The following is a 20,035-nucleotide window of genomic DNA, read 5'->3' on the forward strand; positions in this document are numbered from 1 at the left end:
TTTTGCATGGACTCCAACCAGATCAGATCCCTAATTGAAATATTTTCTGGATGCAAGGACATTTTTAAATCAAAGTGTAAAATACTGCGAGTAGATTTCCCCTCATAAAAGTTAATGAGATGCATAATCCTCTATCCCAAATGAACAGAGTTCTGTCACAGTATATATGTAAAAGAGGGAACCAGAAAATTTTGAATATTTTGCCACACCAATCTAAATAGTTGTATATTGTTATTTAAAGCCAAAATATATTTCCAGATGCCAAGCACAAATTTGTCCAATATTCTGAATAGATTTTATAGTCATTTCATTACCAACAAAAAAAGTCTGTTTTCACTTATTTGTTGCTGAGGTTAAATTGACCATTACTCACATTTTTCCCCATTCAGCAGTGTATCATAACTACACGACCCCTGCCTAGGGGTTACTCACATGGACAATATTGTTCCTTCCTTTCATTTCTGGGGATTATGTAACCCTTCAGAGTCCCATCCTGGTGTCATAGGAAAGACATTTTTAAACATTAAGCAGGAAAGAGTCATATTCTTTTGTTGTTTTTCTTCTTTTCTTATAATTGATTGATTTTTCCCAGCTTAGTGAAATGATAGATTAGCATGGTAGATAAAAACATTGGATTTGGAATCAAGAAATCCTACAATCAAATCTCACCTCCCATCCTAGCTATCTGTGACACTGAGGAGGTCACTTAGCTAACCTCTTTCAACTGTAGTTTCTTTATCTATAAAACTGGGTATAATAATGGCATCTACCTTACAGATGAGGATAAAATGAAATAATGTATATAAAATGATTTGCAAACCTCAAAGCACTGTCTAAATGTGAAAAGACTAGAAAAAGTACTTTATAAATGTTCGCTATTATTGTTTGTTCTGAGAGTTTTTCCATTTTATACAAGGGAGGACCAATTGACTCTGGGATACCCATCTGATGTATGTCCTTGATGGGCTTGAAAGAAACAAAGGAGTATCATGTGATCCCAGAGTAGAGCAGAATCTGAGGCCCCGTTTGATCCAGCACCTTGCCAGTGTCACCAATCTCCTTTCCAACATCTTTGACAGTAGTCACCTAGCCTCTGCTTGAAAATCCCCAGCAACTGGTAAAACACCGTCACTGGATGTAGCTCATTCAACTTTTGTTGGGAATTTCTTTTTTTATATCGAACCCAAATCTGTCTCTCTATAATTTTCATTCATTGATTCAAATTCTTCTCCTTGGGACCAAGTAGAATAATTTTAATTTCTTCTATACATAGCAACCTTAGAAAGATAGGGATGCACAGAACATGGACTGCATTCAGGCATTTTCTGGTAGAGCATTCCCAATGATCCCTGAAGAGAAGGGGAAGATCCAATGGGCATGTTCGAGTATGCTGACATACCTGGACCACACAGTATATGTATGCCTTTAGTTTAAAGTATTTATATAGCGTTCATGTGTTCCATTAATTTTTTTAATAGATTAAGCACCCCTAGTTGCCTCAACTGACCCCAAGTTTCTCTACCAGCCTGGTTGCCCTCTTCTGGACATGCTACATGTCTTTTCTAAAATGTAGTGCTCAGAGCTTAAAACAAGATTCCAGATGTCTCATGACCTATAATACAGTTGGTCATATTACCCCCTTCTTCTAGATATTATACTTCTATTCAGCATAATATCACAGTTTGATCGAACTTGCACTCCAAAAAAATTCATAGATCTCTTTCACTTAGACTGTGGCCTAGCCATGTCTCCCTGTCCCGTCTTGTAGAACTGATTTTTGTTGATTCAAAACTGGACCTTCCATATATCCCTGTTAAATTTCACTTCATTAAATTTGGACCATTGTTCCACATTAATGGTGCTGGGGGTGTGTGACTTCTCTTGATATTTTTGCATACTCTATTTCAAGTCATCTACAAATACTATGTTCTTTTTGCTATACCAAACTCTGACCACCACTTTCTCAAACACAAATAATTCCTCTATATATTCTATAATTTCTTAAAGAATAGTGGTCAAGGTCACTGGCTTATCTCTTATCACCTCTTCACTTTCCTTGAGTTTCAAGTCACTCTTAAATATTTTTCCATACTTTCTAGTATGTGTATAATTCAGGATAGAGAAGACAAAAGTAAAATAGGAGTTGAATATTGCCCCTTCTACTCCAGAGTAGAGTGTGTCTCCTTCTTATTCTTCTTTCCAACATAGTTTTTAAAAGCCCTGTTTGGTGTCCCTTAGCATTTTTATAAGCCTATGCAAAAATTTAAATTTGCTGTGCTAATAATTTATTAAACCCATTAGAACAGCAAATAAGATTTCTGATATCCAATTGAAATTTGGACTTCCTGCATGATAAGGCAGTACATGAGTGCTAAGACATGCAACCAATTCTTTCTTTTGAGTATGCACTCTTTACTTTTTAAAAAACAAGGACAATTCACTGAATAAAGAGCCTCCAATCCCCCCATCTCTGCCTTAGGAACATCGCCATCTCATTTAGCAGTGCATAAGAAGCTCTTACTCATTTCCAGTATAGTTGTAAGCTTCTTGATAGTTTGTATATGTCATTGTTATTCAATCATTTCAGTCATGTCCAACTCTTCATGACCCCATTTGGGTTTTCTTGGCAAAATCCTGGAGTGGTTTGCCATTTCCTTCTCCAGCTCATTTTACAGATGGGGAAACCTAGGAAAATAAGGTGAAGTGATTTGCCCAGGGTCACACAGCTAGTAAGTGTCTAAGACCAGATTTGAATTCAAGTCTTCTTGACTCCAGGCCCAGCGCCCTATCTACTACTGCCCCTGCCTACCCCCTATCCACTTTACCACCTAGCTGCCCTCCTAGTTCATGTAGTAGTAGCCAAACAATGAATTTTTTTTTAAGTGAGGCAATTGCAGTTAAGTGACTTGCCCAGGGTCACACAGCTAGTAAGTGTGTGTTAAGTGTCTGAGGCCAGATTTGAACTCAGGTACTCCTGACTCCAGGGCCAGTGCTCTATCCACTGCACCACCTAGCCGCCCCAAACAATGAATTTTAAAATGCTGTATCCACTGTTTTCATAGTAAGGTTGTAGTCATAAAAAACTGAGGACTAGTCTTCCTGTTGTTCCTATTTGTGGATGACATTGTACTGATTGAATTAAGCCTTGGAATATTTCAGAGCCTCCTAAATGAGATCCATAATCTCTCACGAGTTTTCAGTCTCTCAGTCCATGCAGGGAAAACTAAGTGGATGAAAAATGCCTGTTGTCCATACTATTCCATTTGATACATACATATTGGACAGACACTGCACATGAATGATGAGTCGATCCCAGAAACAAAAAGGAAGAGGAAAACAGACTGGATTATCTTTTAGAGATAGCTTGATTCTTTAAAAGTCTCAAAACTGGGGCAGCTAGGTGGCGCAGTGGATAGAGCACCGGCCCTGGAGTCAGAAGGACCTGAGTTCAAATCCGGCCTCAGACACTTAACACTTACTAGCTGTGTGACCTTAGGCAAGTCACTTAACCCCAATTGCCTCACAAAAAAGTCTCAAAACTTCTCCCTAAAAGAAAATCCCATTTTTTAAAAAACACCAATATACTTCCACAAATGTTTTAGCTTTTGCTTATCAAATTAAAGTTGAGATTCACTCAGAGGGCAGTGGAGAAGTTCTTGGCAGGCATTAGCACAGTGTAACATATTACAAATGAGGAACTACATGGGAGAAATGATGGAAAGAATATCAGAAAAGTGTATGACCAAAAAAAAAAAAGAATTGGTCAGTCATGTAGTAAGGAAGAATAAGGAATAATTGTTAGACAACTGACATATTCCACTCATATTGACCGTTAAAGGTAAAGAGAATAAGAGGAAGGCCTCCATCATGTTAAATGTATTCTCTGAGAATGATTTATGGGAATGCATGAACTAGAATTCCAGAGAGTGAGTTGTAATATGCCCCACCAAAGGGAGTATCCATATGAGTGAGATCACACATTCATTGTTACAAGGAAGAGCATGCTCCAATGTGTAGGTATCTCTATTTCTTTCATCAATATTCAATTCAGTAAACACTTATTAAGCACCTTTTTGTGTAGATAAAAAGGACCAAGATCAAACTGTGCCTTCAGTCAGAGCTCACATTCTACTGGGGGTGGGGGACATGACATGGAAAGGTTAAGTATAATCCAAGGTAGGGAATGGCAGAAATAAAAGATAACTAGTATAGAATGCTCAAGGAATATTTCATGAAGGAGAGAGTCCTAACAGCTGGAGGAATCAGAGAACACTTTGTGGAGGAAATAACATTTCAGCTGAGCCTTGTAGGAAGATAAAGAATATAAAAAGTAGAGACCAAAAGTGTTCAGCCTGAACAAATGACAAGCTGGTATTTTATTTGGAAGAATCTATATTCTTCATGCTGACAGTAAGACAGCACATCTGTCATATATGTAGAAATTTAGGACCTGAAAAGAAAGTGAGCTAATCAAGTGAAAAGAAAAACAGATAAACTGAGAGCCTTCACGTCCTACTGGTACTCAGAGAAGGGCAAGAGAACCTGAGGCAAGTTACCATCACACTGGGTGCACCCATTGTAGAGAATTTAGGGAAGGACATGGATAGGTTATGAATGGTATGAAGGACTAACATTATTTATGACAGCACAGAGCCAGGAAAGCAGTGTGAAGTCAAAGTCACATGAAAGCATAACTGTTTCTCCAACTAGATTTTAAGCAAGCACCCAGAGGGGAGAAACAGCAACCTTTTTCCTCTTTGTGTCCCCTGTAGCTCTAAGCACAAGGCTCTTGAACATAATAGATGTTCAATAATTGGTTTTTTATTGATTAGTTAGCTGTCAGTCAGCAACACATTGAGCCCCTTTTATGGGCCAAACACTTTATTGCAGACTCTGAGGGATATGAAGGAAATAAAACTCAGTATCTTGAGTCTTTTTCTTTTAGGTGGGAAAGTAAAAGATACACACATAAAAAGCATAAAGCATTTATAGTATAGGATCGGTGAGTACAAATTAAGGCACAAATATTCCAGTGGTGTTGGGCAAAGTCAACAAGTGATTGAAACGATGTAGTTAATAAGGGACTTCATCCTAAAGAGGTTAGTTTTGAGCTGGTTTGTGAGGCTATAATTTGAAGAGTAACTAAGGATCCCTTGAGATTATTACAGTTGCATCTACCACCCTAGGGGCCTGTTGTAATTTCTGAGGCTGTTTCCTGCTAGCCCACATTTTCCATGGAGAACATGCCAACTACTCTCCTCCATCTGTATATTGGTACAAATAATTCTCTGTAGTGGTCATCTTTTCTGGACATGTAGGTTACTGATCCCTTTGAAAGGAAAACCATGGTAGTAAGAGTGAACCTAGACAAGTAAATTGACACTTCCATTTTTACTTCTCCCATTCTTAATTGGAGTGGAGACAGATTAAACAGTTAATTTTACCTTGAAATGTTAATTTAAGGTCAGTGAAAAGCGAAGAGGTTTTTGTTGCCATTTGCTAAATGTTTATTCATTTTGAGTCGAAATTGTTTTGTATGATTCTTTGTTTTTAGGAATCATTCTGAAGTTGGTTCAATAATATTTTTATTCAGCACTGAATGAGGGTGATGTGCATTACTAATGTTAATTAGATGTTAATCAAAACATTTATTTAAACTTTTATTTATTTCCAAATGTGACTGTAGGTCATTATGAATAGGGTTGCTTATTTATTTGCTAGTTGTGACTTCCAAATCTAAATGATTACCACTAATGGTTTGAGGGAAATTATTGCGAAAGTAAAAGTTTGGGAGCAAATTCTTTTGCCCACCAGCTGCATTATTATTGTGCTCTTATCTGCAAACACCCTTTAAGTTATATCCTTGGATTTTTCAAATGTGTGTTTGTGGTCTTGAATAACGACTACCTACATGTATTGGTTTTCGGAGAAGCCAGCCATTAAAAACCAGAAAATACCTTTCTAATGCTAGAATTAGCCAAATATTTGCCCGATTGACTAGTCCTGTAAAATTGAGGTTCTGCTGTGAAGTTGTCATGTTTCAGGGTCCAGGTTTTGACCCACAGTAGACATGAATCCACAGTCTATCAGGAACACAATTCATTGATAATCTGTTTGATTGGTGATTTCCTCACTAATGAGGAAATAGCTCTTAGAAACTGAAATAAAAGAAACTCATTTAACTTTAGATGATGCTTGTTATCAGGCAAGATGAATGAGTACTGCTTCATTCATTTTTTATCCGCCATTAAAGAAGAAATAGCCTGAACATGAAAGTATTTTATTTATATAGCATGAAATTATGCCTTTGGGTTTATATTAGCATAGGTAAGTTTGGAAAAATCCTTTGTGACTTTTTGGAATCCACCAAAAGAAACCAAGTCTTGAGAAGTACTGTCTAGTCTTCCTGTCTTTTTATTTATGCTATGTTAATAGTGCTAAGATGTTCATATACCTATATATGAATGCCCTGAAGCATTATCTTACCTCACAATAACCTACTCATTTAATGACCTTTAGTATCCTCTCAATATTCAAGCTAACCATGCTAAGTACTAGAAAAATAGTAATTATATTGCTGAAAATAACAGGTAGTTTTCATATTATTTTCGACTTAAATACTTTCAGCTTTTAGCTTATTAGTATTAGACATGGTAAGTAATTGTGTTCATTCCAGTAATAAAAATGCTATTTGTGACATGGCCTCAAAGAAAGTTCTATTTGTAACAATAAATTACCTAGGGTCTGGATAGAATAGATGATCTAGTGGGTATTAAATTGTCTTGAAACTATGCATAAAAGGTGTCTCTCATAGGGGTCTGCATCTGAAACTTTTATTTTACTGCAATGCTCTGATTAAATGTTAAATATTGATATCAGATTTGCATTTTTCCAGTCGTTTGGAATCTCACCAGCCTATGAATCTTAAATATCATGAGGAGCTGTGAGATTTCTTCAAGTAGTTCCTTGAGCACTTGGAAGGAAGATTTCTTCAAGTCTACTTTATTTAAAGTCATCAAGCTTAAGGAAGTAATTGGTGACCTATTAAGCCCGTGTGTGAACTTCCATCTCTGTGCTGTGTTGGAGGTCTAAAGTTGAATTGAGGCAGTAGGCAACCATTTTAGAGGGGAGGCAACTCAGAGCTTTTCTGGAATAATGTAGTCTAGGCTAGAGCTGACCTTAAAGCTTTGGAGCTTGAAGGGGCCTTAAGAGATCAAGGCTATATGTTGCTTTCTATTTCCTATTCTCAAATTAAATTAGTGGATGTCTATTTTCTTTCTGTTCTCTTTTATTTCTCTTGCTTTATTTGTTTAGGTTATTTTTTTAGTTACAATTTGTTTTTTACTTTTCAAACCTATTTTCATTTCTATATACTACTCTTTTTCAATTTTCCTAGAAGACTGTGCTTTAGCCAAACTGACCTCCTATAAATAATATTTTGAATCTTTCCTTGTCTTTAGTGTATCATCTTCCTTTGCCCTTAAACAGGACGCTTTTAGTTAGCTATATTCTATCCCTAGCCTCCTTACCCATACATCTATAGGCCCATTGTTCTCAGTGTTCTAAATTTGCTTTTAAAAATCTATATTTTAATATTTTCAATTTTATTTTAGAAATGTATTGTTCTAAGGTAGATATGAATAATAATTCATAGAAAACTGGATCAGGTAACCTTCATATTTATTGGCTAGAAAAAAGAATTTTTAACTGAATGAAGGGATAGAGGTGATCACAGAGATAGAATAATTTCAGTTATATGAAATTGAAAAGGGTTTCTTTCATGAACAAAACCAAAGCAGGGAGGATAAAAAGGCAAGCTGTTGGTTGAGGGGAAAATCCTTGTATCAGGTATCTCTTATAAGGACCTAATATCCAAGATATATGGGGAATGAACATAAATATATGACTAAGAGCCATTCCCCAATGAATAAGTGATCAAAAGATTTGAAAAAAATATTTCTCAAAAGAACTGTAAACTCCTAATGACTATATGAAAGATTTCTGACCTACTTTTTTACTCTTTTTTATTCTTTTTAATGGGCATGGCTCAGTGGGTAGGGAATGAGGGATATCTGCATTTGGAAATGAAGGTAATGAATGATCTAAAAGAAAAATATATTAATATTTTAAAAACAGGTTTATGAGAGCACATTGAGAGGTTATGTCTCTGATGTTAGCAGAGAGGAGATGACAAAAATAAATTGCAACAGTGGGTATACATGCTTTAAAAACCAAGGGAACGTATTAAAGATTAAACTACATTATCTTTATGTTATGTTTCAAGTAAATCTTATCAGAAATATTACTAGATGTGTATAATGAAAAAGATCCTAACACAGGTGGAAAGAAACAATTTGAAAATTCATGAATTGTTATTGTTTTCAGTTTTATTATCAAACTGAATTATTTATTTGATTTAAATGAGTGGTTCTGCTTTAATCGTTAGGGGCCACATGTAAATTAAAATTATTTTAATTTAGTCAAGTCTTACATTTTATTACAATGAAACAAGCTTAGTCAACTTTTTCAGGTGCTGATAGCTCCAAATGTATCATAAGGAATTAATGATACTAACAAATGAATGGTCTTGACAATAGATGTATAAAACATTTAATTATTGAATCTTAAAATTGCTGTTCTTTGTTATAGAAATTGATCATGTTGTCTTTAGCAAGTAATATGTCAACATTATAGTATATTCCCACTTGCAAGCACAATTCTCTTTACACAGTAAGCAATTGATAAATGTTATTTGCTGAACAAGTAACAAGTAACTGAGTAATTTGAGGTCCTCCATATATAGTAATAAATAAAAGCCTTTATTAAGAGAGGGCAAAAGAGAGATGAACCGCTGTAAGCACATCATGCAAGCACATACACTCATTTGTGGTAGAGGCAAGGTTTGGCCATTACCACCAAAGAGGACCAAAACAAACAAACAAACAAACAAAAAACAACAAAAACAAAACCGTCTGTGGTACTTAGCTGTTTATTAGCTAAGTGCTGTGGCTACTACTGCTCACTCCTAACATTTTCTCCTCCCCCTCCAAAGTGTCAGTTTCCCCATAGACCACTGCTGGACGGATGTGAGAAGGATGTCTGTTGTGAAAGAAAATAATTGGTCTGTCCCTTAACTTAAAACAAAAGAGTGATGCCATGTAATATTCATTTGCTTTTCATTAACTATCTCATTATCAAAAAAGAAGCTTACTTTAGAAAACTAAAAGGTTATGTCTCTGATGTTAACAGTGAAAATAATTATAAAATCCATTCAGAAGCAACGTATTAAAAGTTACCTGCACCATTACAATGGGAGTCATTATGAGCAAAACCAATGGGATCATGGGCCATGCTTGAAAAGCCTGTGTTTTGCCTTAGCTTAACATCCTTTTTCCATAAATCCCTCAGCTTTGCTTTACTTTTTTACGTTAACAGCAGGAGACCATTATCCTGTAACCACGTTCTAGTCTGTTGTCATTATCTCTTAATTAGAAAGCTTGTCAATCATGTCACTCTATTTACTTTTATGTGCAGTGGACATTATGTGGTAAAAGAGGAGGAATTTAATTTTCTAACCACATAATCCTTTCTGCATCCAAACACACAGGCAGCACCTCCCCATTCTGGGTCATGGCTAGTTCCCATTTCCAAACTGACAAGCTTGAAAAGAGAAAAGTAAAACCTTTTCCTATGAACTTAAAAACATTTTTTTTCTTTTTGTTTCAAATTCCATGAACCTTCCTAACCACGTCAGCCTGCATTTTGCCACTGGTGCTTGAGTCAGATAAATGATCATAGACTCATTTATCTCCTTTTACATTGACATGGACAGTATAACTCATAACAGAGTCCATTATCTGCCTGGCCAGGCATGCAACAACAGGGACTGTTCCATAATGAATGCTTCCTTTTACCAGACAAATCCCTTTCTGTGAAATACCATAAAGCATTGGAGGGTATTCAGCCAATCCAATTGCCCAATTAGCAGCATTTTCTTTAGCCACATCACCCTTCAGAGAGATTCCTTTCATTAAATGGTTGATACCTGGAACATTGTAATTGTCCTGGACTGGGTAATACTCCAAGGCAAAACTGACACTGACATTTTAACAAGATTGATGTGTCTCGGATTAATAGGTTTATAGATGTCTCGTGGGTTTTATCTTTTTATATTAGGAAGATTTTATTTAGTTGTTTATGTATTAATATCAGTCTCCTTAATTTCAGATTAGATATTATAGTATCCTGAATGTTTATTAGCAAAATTAGATATTTAAAGAGATCTCAAATTTATTTCAGTACTTTGTTGTATCTGTGATCCCTCCCAGACTGTATGTCTCAGTTGATCCGTGTCTCCTCATCCTGGAAATCCTCCAGAGGGGGGCCATTCAATCTGCTAGGGGGCTTTCTCTAAATCACTTGACACTTCAGGTATAGTAACTGAGCACACAGGCTGTCCATCAGTTATCCTTTGTTCTAACTATATAACTTTCCCACCTTGAGGTAATGTAGTAGAATGCCAGACTTGGAACCTGGACGACCAGAGTTCAGGTGCTACCTCAGATGTTAATTGGATGTTTTTCTGGGCACTTCACTTAACTTCTGTATATCCTCACCTCGAAACTGAAGGGGTTAGACTCAGTGGCCTCTAAGGTCCTGTCCACCTCTAAATCTATGACCCTAAGACCATTTGTGAATATATCTTTATCTAATGACATCTTTTATTTAGGCCACTTTTCTTGCATAGTTCTTGGTCATATTGCAGTCCCCCCATGTGTCAGTCATGGGCTTTTCATTGATCTTTGGGTGAAGTTCAGCTTTGATTCTTCGGAGACTTGGGTCTCTGATTGGTACCCATATAGAATAAGCAGAATAATGTTTTTGTAAGAAAAAATATTTCAGGGAAGAGCTCGGAGTCATTAAAAGGACAAAGTTGTTTTCTGACAACACTCAAGCTTGCTTTCTACCTTCTTTTCAGTTTTGGGCCCAGTTCATTACCCAGGCATAGTTACATAGGGGCAGCTGGGTATCCCAGTGATTAGAGTGCCAGGCCCAGAATCAAGAAGACTCATTTGCCTGAGTTCAAATATGGCCTCAGATATTTACTATGTGACCTTGCTTGTGTGACCCTGGGCAAGTCACTTAATCGTTGTTTGCCTCAGTTTCCTCATCTTTAAAATGAGCTGGAGAAGGAAATGGCAAACTACTATCTTTGCTGAGAAAACCCCAAATGGGGTCATGAAAAATCAGACATGACTGAAAAATGACTAAACAAAAATGATATGTAAATATACAAACACAAAAGCCCTATGCTAACCCCTTCCCTCCACCCCCACTCACTCACTGCCCTTATGGGCTCTCCAGCCAACTGCATACAATGGTCTAGATAGTTCCTTCTTAACTCATTGAACCTTGTCTCAAATGAGCCTCAATACTAGATCTTTGACCCCATTCCTGTCTTCTCTAATTCTGGTTTCTCCCTATCACGTCCAGAATCAAATACTCAATGCTATATTTGGCATTTAAAGCCCTTCATAATCTCATCCCTTCTTCACCTTCTAGTACTGTACTAAAAGTACAAATATAGAAGTTCTCTGACAGCAAGCCCTTTAACTCCTGTTATTCAATTACAGGAACTCAGTGGCATAGGCAGCCAGGTGGCATCATGCATAGAGTCATGAAGATCTGAGTTCAGCCACTTAATCTTTCTCATCCTCAGTTTCCTCTTCTGTAAAATGGGAATAGTAATAACACCTAAGGATCATGTGAGCTAACATATGTGAAGTGCTTTGCAAACCTCAGAGCTCTAAATAAATACTAGGTAGAATTATAGCAGTGCTCAAGCTACTTCGTCCCAAGTATTCCAAGGTAGTCAGCAGTAGGAAATCCTTGGTAATGGAAAAAGAAAATTAAAAATTTAGGGGGCAGCTAGGTGGCACAGTGGATAAAGCAAAGGCCCTGGAGTCAGGAGGACCTGAGTTCAAATGTGGCCTCAGACACTTGACACTTATTAGCTGTGTGACCCTGAGCGAGTCACTTAACCCCCACTGACCCGCCCCCAAAACATTTCATGAAAAAAAAATATCAATGGGAGAAACAAATGGTTGTGCAAAGAAAAAAGTAGTAGGCATTTAAACAAACAGTACATCCCTTTGAACATTTGTCAAACAATATATTGTCAGGTCTTTGAATGATCAAAACAACTTACTTTTCCATGAATTACCCAGAAAACGTTTATAGAATTTCCAAGAAATAGACTTTCCAAGAAATAGACTAAGCATCTAGCATAACCTGCCACAGCAAGCAATAACCCCACTGAAAATGAAGGCAGGCATGAGCTCACAGATCAGGCATGTAGAAAGCTCAGACAGTTAAAAGATTTATTCGTGCATATGCAGGGACCTTGCAATGCCTCAAACACTTGAAGGCTCAAAAGATGTATGGCCTAAGCAACAGGCCTTTTTAAAGGTGAAGTTGCCTCTTGACTAAAGAGAGACCTTGAGGCCAATGCCCAACCAGAGAAGAAGTATTTTTAAATGCATTTATTAGGGTTTCATAATCATTTATTAGCTGTAAGACCAGTGACACTCTGAAACTAGATTTCTGGAAAACTGTCAGTCTGTCAAAGTCTCATTCATTGGGTTTCGGGGAGGGGAGTGTTAGAGGGTAGGGCAGTCAGTTAGGAAATTCAAACATACTTGTGAAAGACAACCATATTTACCTTCCTTAACAACAAGTAATGAAATAAGCTAAGGTACATTCAATAGTACAAACAAATATTTTTGCAAATATTATCCTAATTAACCACTGTTTTAATAATTGTTCTCTATTTATAGAAATTAGCCTAATTTCTGGCTACAGCCTAAATAGAACTGATTTCTATTCTAACCTTACTATTGATTAAAACTACAAAATTATTTTCAGCAATTAATTTCCTGACTTCTCTTCCACGTCTGCTATTTATTTTCTGATTGATTGACTTTGCTCCTCTGTTAAGGCTATGCCCTAAATATGTGCATTGAATCAATCATTTATTTCAATGACTATTTCAAACACTATTTCTGTGATCTTAAAAAATAATCATACTTGGGGCGGCTAGGTGGCGCAGTGGATAGAGCACTGGCCCTGGATTCAGGAGTATCTGAGTTCAAATCCGGCCTCAGACACTTGACACTTACTAGCTGTGTGACCCTGGGCAAGTCACTTAAGCCCCATTGCCCTGCAAAAAAAAATCATAATCATAATCATACTTGTTACATTGTCCTTAAGATGGGCAAAAACATCAAAAATATTTTGGGGGTCTGGTGATAGAATCTCAGAACTAAAAGTGACCTTGGAAATGTCCTTCCTGTCCCCACCCCCCACCTACACACTTATCTTACAGCTATGAGAACTGAGTGTCCCAACAGGGAAGTGCCCTGTCTGAGGTCACATGATTGAGGAATGGGTGGAAGAAAAGGGACTCAAATCCAGGTTTCCAGACTCCAAGTTCTTTATGTGTTCTCTTATGCCACACGACCTCTTTGTTTCATGGTAGTGGCTTGGCTGGCTTATACTATTTAACACTTGGGTTACATTATGCAACCTTAGCTCTGTGACATAGGTGGAGACTTTTAACTGCATTTAACTCCTCAACTATATTAACTTTTTACCTGCTTTCAAAATAGGTTTTCGGGGCAGCTAGGTGGCACAGTGGATAAAGCACTGGCCTTGGATTCAGGAGGACCTGAGTTCAAATCCAGCCTCAGACACTTGACACTTAACTAGCTGTGTGACCCTGGGCAAGTCACTTAACCCTCATTGCCCTAAAAAAAAAATAGGTTTTCAGCCAACTAATTTCTTGTCAAGAATGCTACCAGAGTTTACATTGAGTAGCATCAGTAAAATTACAAGGGTACAGAGATTGCAAAGATCAATGGACTCTTTTCATTATTCACCTCCCTTAATAACACCTTAGAGGAAGTGTTTCTTGCTCTATGTCTATAGCCAGAAAAGATGTCATCATAAAACTAATATTCATCTTAAATAAAGGACAATGATGATAAAATTAGGGTATGTGCCATCATCATAATTGTGCCCTTTTTTGCTATTAGTAAATTTCAAATGAATATCCAACTTACGATTATGACTGACTACTTCGATGGTTTTGGACTCAGCCTAAACAATACTTCTGGCAATTCAGTAATTCAACAAATATCTAATGAATTCCTCCTTTGTGTAAAATGAATAAAGATTCCATCCCTGCCTTTCACGGCATGGTTAGCAAGAGCAATCAAAGCAATTCTGAAATAACTTCAGAATAAAGCTTACCTGAAATACCATAAGACAGGCCCAAAGTGCAAAGGTGGATGGTTCAGAAAGGAATGGAGCTTATCCCCTCTGTAGGACCTAGGAAAAGCTTTACAGAGGAGGTAGAAGTTCATTTAGATCTTAGAAGTGGAAGATGAGGGGCTGGTAGGCTGCTTACATGAACAAAGGTGTTGAGATGATAAATATTTCAGCACATTCCAGGGAGAGTGAATGGTCCAAGCTGTATGGGGTATAGGTGTTTGTGGTGGAAGCTAGAAAGGGAAAAGGCTGAAAAGATGAATTGCGCCAGAACATGAAGGGAATTCAATACCAGGGAAATGATTTAGACTTAATTCGGTAGAAAAGTGGAATCTACTGTGTGTCTTTGAATAGGTGAGTGATATAACCAAAACTATACTTTAGGAAGCTTTAAATGGCAGCTACACATTGGCTCTATTAAAGAAGGAAGAGATTGGAGGTGAGTAGGCTATTGTAACACTGTAGTTAAAACATAAGGAGGATTGAACCTGAGGTAGTTTAACAGGTATAGAAGGGAGGAATAGATGCAAGAACAGTAGAAGTAGAATCAGCAGAATCATGAAGTGATTTCATTAGTGCAATAGAAAGAGCAAGAGATGAATCAAGGATAACACTAAGGTTTCTAGCCTGAGTGACTGGAAGGATTTGAAGTACCATTACCTGAAACGGGGAAGTAAGAAGGAGGACCTAGTTTAGGGAAGAGGGATGGAATAGAATGAGGAATTCACTTTGGGGCATGTTAAGTTGGAGACATCAGTGAAATACCAAGGTGACACTGAGTTTAAAGTTAGTTAATTGGAGTATTATTGAGATGATGACATGTCAAACCTCTTAGAGTACGATCCACAAAAGATTTCTCTCTGCTTTGTGTATCTGATGGAGCACTCCAACGAAACTTAAGTATGCCCTCTTTCTATGCTTGCCTTGGAAGGGCCACTCCTAACACTTAAAGGAAATCTTGTTTTCTGAACAATTCTAACATTAGTGATGAAGCCTTAGGAAGAATGTCAAGTGAAAACAAAAGCCATACTACAATTATAGGCCTGAAGAAGAAAAAGAAAAAAAGAATGTTGACAAATATTTAGAAATGTGCTTTTCAAGTGTAAAATGTGTTATTAAGTACAAAGATTGAAAGAAGCCGGAAATAGAGTTGCTCTCATTAAACATAACCACTAATGAATATCACACAAAGCATTTACCTTAATGAATATGTTTTGAAACCAATAAAAACCATTTGATGCATAAAATGGGAGGAAAAGGATAAAAAGATACTTTAAAATATGAAGACTAGGCAACATAATAAATACCTTAGATAACAATAGAGAAGTCCTACTATGACTCAGGATTGGAACAGCTATTTACTCTGATTATGGCTCACTCCTTTGAGACCTGGAAATTTTCATTTCTCTCCAAGAGGCTGAGTCATAGCCATTAGAGCAGAAAGAGGTAAAGGAAGGAAATTCAAGCTCCTATGTATTTTTCGACCTTTCTGAACTTTAGGAAACCTCAATATCTTTCCTTTGGCTAAGTAAAAGACATGGCTCTCTCTGTCAGATGGAAACTAAAATGAAGAATGTAATGAAATGAGTCAAGCGCATGGGGTAATCAAATAAATGAATACATATTCATTAAAAACTGAAATTATCATTTGATTAAAAATGTACTGGATTTTGAAAACACTTCTTGAAAAGCAAATAATTAAGGCATTATGTCCTCCTAGTGCTTTTGAGGGGATAAAAACCCAAAAGAACGCTAGAAACATGGACTTTAGAATATCAAATGAAGCGTCAGGATGCTTCCTCACAGTGATGACAGAGACATTTCATTGAATTATCTGTAATATCTCATATCTGAGAGAAGGAACACTGTGCTGATAGCTATTTATTTTTCAGGAGTCATCACTTTCAAAGGTCAACTCTGCAAATGTTGATCTAGGCCAGGGATTTTTCACCTTGTTTATGTCCTAGACCCCTTGGATAGCCTTGGATTTACCAACGTGATGAAGCTTATGGAAATACATAAAACAACATTCAGAAAATGAAAAAGAAAACAATTACATTGAAATATAATTACTCGGGGCAGCTAGGTGGCGCAGTGGATAAAGGACCAGCCTTGGATTCAGGAATACCTGAGTTCAAATCCGGCCTCAGACACTTGACACTTACTAGCTGTGTGACCCTGGGCAAGTTACTTAACTCCCATTGCCCCGCAAGAAAAAAAAAAAGAAATATAATTACTCAAAATATTTTTTAAAACCAAGTTTGTGAACCCTGGATCTATATTACTCTCTCAGTAAGCAGTGGCCCAAACCTTCCTTGGCCTATTACAACATAAGCCACCAGATAGCTTCTCTGTCCTCCAAAACCTGGCAAACTGATCATACCTGTTTTATTGTTTTAATTAAGAGATTTGGTTATCACTGACAGAATTATTCAGGGTTCTATAACTTGACCTGAGTTTATGAGGTCATTCATTAGGCTAATAATAAGAGGAGGTAGCCTTCCTGTTTTTACTTAAGTATTACTGGAAACTTTTACTTGAAATGTTGACCCTGCTGAAATTCCAATTATGGTAGCACGAATCTTGTGGAGTTTGCGATAACATTGCGGGATCTTAGGACAGAGATGTCAAACACTCCAGCCACATTGCAGTAATCAGCGCTTCCAAGTGGGACCTGATCTAGATTAAAATGTAAAATTAGGCAGTATTTAACAAAATAAATAAAAATACAATAGCATATAGATAATAATAATAATATGTGGTTCTCTAAGTCAATATGAGATCTACAGACATCCTTATGTATGATTTTAGTGGCCCCTGCTTCTGAGTTTGACACCACAGTCATCAGAAATGGAATAATAGAGTACCTCAAAATGGGGCTTATTAAGGGGGAGCAGGGTTTTGAGCAGAAACCTTTTTCTGAAAGAAGTCTATAGTTCTACTCCCCAATCAGCTCTCTGGAAGTTCACTCCCTGATGTCTTTACTGATGAGAACATTTGATTTCTGCCCTGTGTACCTATTTTCAATAAAGACAGATACAGTGAGATACTTCATGTAAAGTTCTTTTTTTCCATATAAATATTTTATTATTTTCCAGTTACATTTAGAGATAGTTTTCAACATTTGTTTTTATAATATTTCTAGTTTCAATTTTTTCTCCCTCCCTCCCCCCTTCCCCCTCCCCAAGACAGCAAGTAATCTGATATAGGTTATATATGTACAATCACAATAAACATATGTATGCATTAGACATGTTATGAGAGAAGAATCAGAGAAAAAATGAGAAACCTCAAAAAAGAAAAACAATAGAAATAGTATGGTTTGATCTGCATCCACATTCAACAGTACTTTTTTTCTGGATTTGGAGAGCATTTTCCATCATAAGTCCTTTGGAACTATCTTGGACCATTGTATTGCTGAGAAGAATCAAGTCTATCACAGTTGATCAACACATAATGTTGTTGATACTGTGTACAGTGTTCTCCTGGTTCTGCTCATCATGTAAAGTTCTTTTAAAAATTTAAAGCATTGGGCAGCTAGGTGGCGCAGTGGATAGAGCACCGGCCCTGGAGTCAGGAGTACCTGAGTTCAAATCCGGCCTCAGACATGTAACACTTACTAGCTGTGTGACCCTGGGCAAATCACTTAACCCCAATTGCCTCACTAAAAAAAAAAAAAAATTTAAAGCATTATATAAATGTCAAAATTTAACAGGCCCTTCTCCACCCCAGTACTTTTTTCTATTTAGAGAATGGATTTTGTGGTAGGGGAAGTCCCTAATCACTTCAACTGATTTATTTTTATATGAAAACATCTCCATTAGTTTCTAGGTTATTTTCTGTATGTTCAAAAATGGTCATATAAATAAGGTAGCTTTTTACCTTGAGAAGCCTTAATATATGACCAGTTATTTTCTTGGTTTTCTGCTCTCAGGTATTTCGTTATTTTGTTTTGTTTTGCTTTTATTCTGTGCCATCATATATTTAGGATTACTGAATTATGTTCTAGTTATTTATCAGAAATTACCTAATTTGTTAAAGTTATATTGAAAACTCTTTATTCCAAAAGTCCAGGATAACTTGGAGTTATATATGAATTTAAATAGAAGGGTTGTTCAGTACCTCAACCAAATCATTAAAAAATATTAAATACGGGGGCGGCTAGGTGGTGCAATGGATAAAGCACCGGCCCTGGATTCAGGAGTACCTGAGTTCAAATCCGGCCTCAGACACTTGACACTTACTAGCTGTGTGACCCTGGGCAAGTCACTGCCCCGAAAAAAAAAAATTAAATACCAAGACGGGCCTATTGTTTCCTAATTAAATAAGCTTTGTCATGCCCTCTTACTCCTCTCTCATGTTGACAGAAAACCCTGACAGCAATACTATCTCCCTTAAAAATTGGAATAGCCAGTGGCACCTTTAGGAAAAGATCTGCATACTTTATGAAACACAACTATTTGATAACAGTTTAGTTCATGTCTTATTTTTGCCTTGCAGGGTCTAGGTGCAACAGGGGTGAGCAGGCCCACAGAATCTGTTAGAACCGTGGACCAACATACCCAAGTGGAAGAGGAGACATTCTTTCATTCACCCATGCCTGGACAACATAGGCCAAGGTAAATCTCACTGATGGTTGGGTCTTCATTTTTAAAATTTTATTAATTTTTTCATTCAATTTTCTTTTCTTTTTTTGTCTGAATTCTCTCTCCCACCTCTGACTTCCCTTCTCCTCCTCTCTCCTCCCCACCACTGAAAAAGAGAAAAAACAAGACCAGTTACAAACATGTATAGCCAAGCAAAACAAAAGCTAGTCTTCAAGAAAACAGTTCACTTGTGTCTTCTCCTCCTTCCTGATATCCATGATACCCAGCACCAAAAATCCTCTGCCTGATAGCACATCAAGGTAGAACAGGAACAACAAAAGGATTTGGTTCGAGAAAATACTATGACTACTCAATCACATGTGATTTTTCCTGACAACAAGTGAAATAAGGGAAGATCCACTATCCATACCCCTTGATTTGTCTCATTAGTTTATAGGTAGGTTATTGAAATCCACTTCTTCCTTTCTCAGACAGGTGAATAGGAAAAACAGATTCTCTTACCACTTGATCCTCTGATGGGTGGCCTGATAAGCAGAATAGTTGAGTAGCTCTTCTTTCCAAGAGCTGTTCTAAACACAGATAGTTCTCACACTCTTGTTGCTTGCTTGCTTCTGGAGTTCTGATCTAAAACAAAACAGTAAAATTGTTCTGGCTATCCTCTCTCTAACCCACCCCATTACTCCAGATTTTCTAAACTTTAGTGGCACAAGCAACTTCTGTATATGCCAATGATCAGAGTATGTTATTATCACGATTCCATCAGAAATTAATAAGAAGCTAGTAGTTTCAGGACCACATAAGACTGAAATCATTGTGATTTCTCTGGAGCATATTTTCAGATCATCATTTCATCTTGTTACAATCATCAAAAGCATAATAATAATAATGCATGATAATCAGAAGCATGATAATCAAAAGCAATAATGTTATTCCTCTTCTATTGCCATTGTGAACAGTTTCATTTTCAGGGCAGACTGTCAGGATTTGGACCAAATTGTTAGGATTTGAGTTTTGCAAAACAAATTATATGCTTCCTTACTTCTGGTGTGAATTTGAGTTAAGCCATCATTCTACCATAACGAGATTTCTAACATCTAAAG

General features: G+C 36.9%; 1 protein-coding gene across 1 annotated transcript in view; it reads left to right on the forward strand.

Annotated features, from left to right (window-relative positions):
- The window catches only part of LOC122733284 (connector enhancer of kinase suppressor of ras 2-like), a 565,211-nt gene that overhangs the window by 361,826 nt on the left and 183,350 nt on the right, over nt 1–20,035 (forward strand). Inside the window, exon 10 of the mRNA XM_043973567.1 lies at nt 18,829–18,947. Within this exon, the coding sequence (XP_043829502.1) occupies nt 18,829–18,947 (119 nt within the window). The remainder of the gene's footprint in view (nt 1–18,828; nt 18,948–20,035) is intronic.

Source organism: Dromiciops gliroides, chromosome X, assembly GCF_019393635.1.
Source record: "Dromiciops gliroides isolate mDroGli1 chromosome X, mDroGli1.pri, whole genome shotgun sequence".
Taxonomy (NCBI): Eukaryota; Metazoa; Chordata; class Mammalia; order Microbiotheria; family Microbiotheriidae; genus Dromiciops; species Dromiciops gliroides.